The 7,173-nt window shown below is 22.6% G+C and overlaps 1 protein-coding gene across 1 annotated transcript in view; it reads left to right on the forward strand.

The window, feature by feature from the left end:
- The first annotated feature begins 217 nt into the window (after positions 1 to 217).
- Positions 218 to 7,173, forward strand: part of LOC137622390 (uncharacterized) — a 7,550-nt gene continuing 594 nt past the window's right edge. Inside the window, exon 1 of the mRNA XM_068353003.1 lies at positions 218 to 2,832. Coding sequence (XP_068209104.1) covers positions 218 to 2,832 — 2,615 coding nt within the window. The remainder of the gene's footprint in view (positions 2,833 to 7,173) is intronic.

Here is a 7,173-nt window from a genome sequence, read left to right on the forward strand (position 1 = left end):
ACACACACTTTACCCAAAGCTTCCCTGCTGAATACAGGATCCATTGCTGCCTCTGCTGCATTCTGCACAAATTCCACTAATGTGGGGAAACACACACAAACACCTTGCTTCCTAAGCTTTATCACATGATCCAACCACTTATTTTGAATATACACTGGCAGCTTTGAAATCACCCTCTGAAGGTTTGGCGAATCATTCAAAACTTGCATGTTTGATAATGACTGCATGGTATGATTACATTTCACAAGATATAAAGCATGGATGGACAGTTAATGGGCCTGTACATGTTAAGGTTAGTTCAAATGGGGTTTCATGTCACAGGTTACTTGTATCTGATGTTCAACATGTTACTGATTGTATTACTGTTGAAAGTATTAGGAAGTACTTTGAGTTAGATTTTTCAGAAAGGGATCTTGGGTCAGTTCCTGATGAGCGTGGCTTATCTTTTGAGGACACAAGATTTGTGAAAAGGTGCCAGGATGACATTGAATTTAGAGATGGTCACTTTCAGCTACCCATGCCTTTTCGAGATCGCAATGTGATTCTTCCTAACAATAAGAAGCAGGCTGTTAGCAGAGCTAAGTGGCAAAGGAGGAAGATGAAGAATAGTGAAGATTACAGACAGCAGTACACAGCATTCATGGATAAGTTGTTTGAAAAAGGCTATGCTTACAAGATCCCAGATGATGAGGTCAATAAGATTCCTGTTTGGTATCTTCCTCATCACGCAGTTTTTCATCCCAAGAAAGGGAAGATTAGGGTTGTTTTTGACTGTAGTGCCAAGTTTGAAGGTGTGTCATTAAATGATGTTCTGCTACAGGGTCCAAACCTCACCAATTCATTGACGGGAGTACTCATTAGATTCCGGCAGGAGGTTTATGCATTCATTGGAGATATTGAAGCTATGTTCTTTCAAATAAAGATTCCACCTGAGAATCAGGACTATGTTAGATTCTTGTGGTGGCCTAATGGTGACATCAATCGACCTCTTGAAGAATTCCGAATGGCTGTTCACATTTTCGGAGCAATCTCATCACCGAGTATTGCATATACTGCATTGAAGGCCACAGCAGACAAAGCAGATGAGAAGTATGATTCAACTGTTGGCAACACCATAAGGCACAATTTCTATGTTGACGACTGTTTGAAGTCATGTGCTGATGTTCCTACAGCAGTGAAGTTGGTGAAGGATTTGGTATCTGCAACTAGTGAAGGAGGATTTAGGTTAACTAAATTTGTCAGCAATTCAAGTGATGTCCTTAAAGCTTTGCCTGCTGAAGATTGTTCGGTTGAAAGTGAAAAGTTTAATCTTGACATGGAGAGTTTAATGACAAGAGCCTTAGGAATGTTATGGGACCTTAAAGAAGACTCATTCAAGTTCTCAATTGAGCTCAAGGATAATCCATTCACCAGAAGAGGATTGTTATCAACTATCTCATCATTATATGATCCCCTTGGGTTGCTCTCTCCAATCATCTTACCGGCCAAGAAACTGTTACAAGAATTGTGTCAAGTTGAGAGTTTGGACTGGGATGAGAGGATTCCAGATGAGCCAGCTGAAAGGTGGGAACATTGGATACAAGGTCTTCATTTACTGGAGCAGCTTTCAATACCAAGATGCTTCAAGTCAAGCGGGTTTGGTAATGTGACAGATTCAAGTCTTGTATTATTCAGCGATGCAAGTACAGTTGGTTATGGTGTTGCAGCATACCTTGTTCTTCACGATGGAAACCAAGTTCAGTCAAATCTTGTCATGGGAAAATCAAGAGTATCTCCCAAAAAGGTGGTGACAATACCTAGGTTAGAACTTACAGCTGCAACTGTGTCTGTCAAGGTTGCTCAACACATCCTGAAGGAGTTGGAGTTTACTGATGGCAAGGTAGTGTACTACACAGATTCAACAACAGTCCTTCACTATATTCATAGCAACACTAAAAGGTTCCCAGTTTTTGTAGCCAACAGAGTCAGGGTTATAAGGGACTATTCCCAGCCTGAGCAATGGAGATATGTAAACTCCAGTGATAACCCTGCTGATGTGGCATCAAGAGGTATTAGTGTACATCAGTTTTTGCAGTATGACGAATGGTTTCATGGCCCATCATTTATTGCATCTGATTATTTGCCTTCACAGGAGTATGTGTGTGCAGATTGTGTTGATGATAAGAGTGAACATGTGTCTGCGGTCACAATTTCTGAAGAACCTCACGGGTTTACAAGATTAATTGAATATTTCTCTTCATGGTCAAGGTTACAAAAGGCAGTTTCTGTATTTCAACAACTAAAGTCAATCCTTAGTGGTAAAAGGAACGGTTGTGTAACCACTGATGCTGAAAGGGCAATAATAATGTATGTTCAACGGGAGGTGTTTGGTGATGAAGTGAAGGCTTTATCAAGGGAATTGTCAGTTGGCAAGAGTAGTCCAATATATAAGCTTGATCCCTTTCTTGATTTTGAGGATGGATTATTGAAGGTTGGAGGTAGGATAAGAAGGTCTGACATTCCACAGTCTGCCAAACATCCCATACTGTTACCAAAGAAGCATCATGTGACTACATTGTTGATACGACATGAGCATGAATTATTAGCTCATTCAGGTAGAAACCATGTTCTCTCAAATCTAAGGCAGAAGTATTGGATCATCAATGCTAATGCAACTGTCAGGAATGCGTTATTCCATTGTGTTACTTGCAGGAAGTTGAAAAAACCAGCTTTGAGTCAAAAGATGGCTGATCTTCCAGCAGACAGATTGGAACCTTCGCCACCATTCAGTAATGTTGGTATTGACCTCTTTGGACCCTATTACATCAAGGAAGGAAGAAAGGAGTTAAAGAGGTATGGTGTGATATTTACCTGCTTGGTTAGTAGGTCAATTCATATTGAAACTGCAAACACTTTACAATCTGACTCTTTCATAAATGCTTTGCGAAGATTTGTTTCTCGAAGAGGTCATCCTAAGATTATCAGATGTGATAATGGAACCAACTTCCATGGGGCTGAGAGAACTTAAGGCAGCTCTCGATGAGATGGAGGAAAAGAAGATTGAGAAGTATTTGTCGCATCATCATATTAATATTTATAACAAAATTAATAAAATTATCATAATAATTTCAGTTGTTAGAATTAATTAAAATATTAAAAATATGAAACTTTGTGATATCATCAAAATTATTGAAAATATCAATATCATTAAAATAGATAAAATTATAAAAATTATAAATTTTAAACTTATTAATATTATTAAAACTATAATACTATTAAAATAATTGAAAATATTATATCTAATATTATTACTTATATTGTTAAAATTACCAAAATTGTTAAAATATTTAATATTACTAAAACTATTAAACTTTTCAATTAATTTAATAGTATTAATAGTTTTAATAATATTAATAAGTTTAAATTTATAATTTTTATAATTTTATCTATTTTAATAATATTGATATTTTCAACAATGTTGATGATATCACAAAGTTTCATATTTTCAATATTTTAATTAATTTTAACAATTGAAATGATTATGATAATCTTATTAATTTTGTTATAAATAATATTATCAATAATTTCAATAATTTTGTTATAAATATTATCAATAATTTCAATAATTTTTTATTCAATTTTTTTATATTAATTTCAATAATAATAACATTTATTATAATAATATTAATAATTTTAATAATTTTAATGATTTTAATATTAATCTTAATAATTTCAATAACTTTATTAATTCTAATCGTAATAATAACTTTATTAATATTATAATACTAATAATCTTGATAATTTTAATTAATAATAAATATTTTTAATAATATTAATAATTTCTATTTCAATAATTTAAATTATTTTGATAAAGTTGTAAGTTTTAATAATATTGATGAATTTAAAACACTTAATAATTTTAATTTTCATAATAATAATAATAATAATAATAATAATAATAATAATAATAATAATTTCAATAATTTTAATAGTATAAATAATATTGATAATATTAATAATATTAATAATATTAAACATTTTGAAAATTCTAATTAATTCAATATAATATTTTACATAATGAAAACAAAATTAATAGTTTTAATAATTTTATTATTAATAATATTAATGATTTTAATAATATTATTAAAATTCATATTAATAATAATAATAATAATAATAATAATAATAATAATAATAATAATAATAATAATAATAATAATAATAATAATAATAATAATAATATTAATGATAACAATAAAAATATCAATGATCATGATAATATTGATAAATTTGAATTATATAATTAATTCTTATAAAATTAATAATTTTAATACTATAAATAATTTTATTAATGATAATATTTTTGATTATAATAATTTTAATAATTTTGATAATTTTAATAATATTGATAATATTGATCATTTTAATAATTTTTCAATAATTTTTAATAATTTTAATGTCATTGATAATAATATTAATGATTTTAATAATTTTAGTTTTAAAAATATTAACAATTTTATTAATTTCAATAATTTTACTAATTTAAAAAATATAAAAAATATTAATAATATTAATGATTTTACTAATATTAATATAAAATGTATTAATAATAATAATAATTTTAATATTATTAATTATTTTAACAATCAAAATACTTTTGATAAAACATAAAATTTTCATAATAATAATAATAATAATAATAATAATAATAATAATAATAATAATAATAATAATAATAATAATAATAATAATAATTTTATGAGAATGATATTTTATCAGTATTCATAATTTTTATAATTTTATTAAATTAAATAATATTAATAATTATCAATATTATTAAGTTTATTAAAATTATAGAAATTATTAACACTGATAATCTTAACCATTGTGATCATTTTAATAATGTAAATAATATTAATAGTATTGTTAATATCAAAAATGTTATAATTTGAATAATTGTAGTAATATCAATATGATTATCATTAATATTATTATTAATGATAATAATCTTAATAATATTGATAATTTCAATTATGTTAAAAATTTCAATAATTTCAATCTTTTATTCAATATCAATATCATAAGTATCAATAATTCTAATAATATCTAAAATTTTAAAAATGATAATAATAATCATAATATTAATAATATTAATTTTTGTAATATTAATAATATCAATACTTGTATTAATTTGAAAAATTTTTATAATTTCTATAATATGTAAGGCATTAGTAATCTCAATAATAATAATAATAATAATAATAATAATAATAATAATAATAATAATAATAATAATAATAATAATAATAATAATAATAATTTCAATGATTTTCAAATTTAGAAAAAAAATAATACCTGATTTCATTAACATTAATAATTTATTTATTAGTATTAATTTTATTTATATGAATTATATTAATAATTTTAATAATCTTGGTAATTTCAATAATATTAATCATATAAAAATAGTATTATTATTAAAAAATTTAATAATGCTCCTACTACTACTATTACTACTACTACTACAACTACTACTACTACTACTACTACTACTACTACTACTAATAATAATAATAATAATAATAATAATAATAATAATAATAATAATAATAATAATAATAATAATAATAATAATAATTATCATTATTATTATTATTATTATTATTATTATTTATTTTTATTATTAATTAATAATATTTTAAATAGTTTTGATCACGTCAACTATATTGATAATAATAATTTCAATGATTTTAATGATGATATTAAATTTTATTATAATAATTATAATAATATTGATAATTTTATTGAAATCATTAATTTTAGGAATATCATAAATTTCATTAATTCTAATAATTTTGATAATAGTATTAATATAAATGATTGTATTAATATTCAAATTAATAAAAATCTTAATAATTTCAAAAATACTGATAATATCATTAATATTAATAATTTTAATAATTTCATTAACTTCATTAATTTCAATAATTTTATTAATATTAATAATATAAATGATATTGAAAATATTAATATTTTTAGTAATTTTATTTATATCAATAATTTTGATATTAAAGATTTCAATAATATCAAATATTTTAATGATATCAATTATTTCAATAATATATATTTTACCAATTTTTTTAATTTTGATGGTAAAATTATTAAAAGCACCGATAATACTTATAATATTGATATTATTAAATTCAATAATTTTAGAGATATCTTTAAATCTAATAATTTTATTATTGAATATTTTAATAATATCTGATTATTTTTAATAATAATTAATAAGTATACTAATATTAATAATTTTCATAACATTAAAAATATTAACGATACTGATAAAATTTAATACTTTTGGTTTTTTTAGTAATATCAATAATATCAATATCATTAATATTTTTAACTATATTAATAATTTTAATGATTTGATAATATTAATAATTATAATGATAATAATTAATAATAATTATAACTTTATTAATATTAATCATTTCATTTATATTAATAATTTTAATCATTCTAATAATGCTAATGATTTTAAAATATTAAAAAAATATTATTAATAGTTTTAATGATATTACAAATTTTGAGAATTATAATAATTTTGATAATTTTTATAATATTACTAATTTATAAAAACTAATAATTATCATAATTTTGATGATATTAAAAATTTTCAGAATTTTCATCTAAATGATATCAATAATCTTATCAATATTATTCATTTACATAATAATAATAATAATAATAATAATAATAATAATAAATAATAATAATAATAATAATAATAATAATAATAATAACAACAAATCTCAACATTAATTGTGAACAAATGCAATAACAACATGAAAACCATATATTTAAAACTTTCTTCAAATACCAAAATCAACTAAAATTACGCATTTGATAAAATTCTTTAGTAGTGAAAATTTTGGTATGTAAAAGGAACTGCATATATATATATATTATATATATATATATATATATATATATATATATATATATATATATATATATATATATATATATATATATATATATATATATATATATATATATATTTATATATATAGTATATATATATATATATATATATATATGTATATATATATATATATATATATATATATATATATATATATTATACTATAATATATATATATTATAATACTATATATAATATATATAATA

This window comes from Palaemon carinicauda, chromosome 29 (assembly GCF_036898095.1).
Source record: "Palaemon carinicauda isolate YSFRI2023 chromosome 29, ASM3689809v2, whole genome shotgun sequence".
In the NCBI taxonomy this organism is placed as follows: Eukaryota; Metazoa; Arthropoda; class Malacostraca; order Decapoda; family Palaemonidae; genus Palaemon; species Palaemon carinicauda.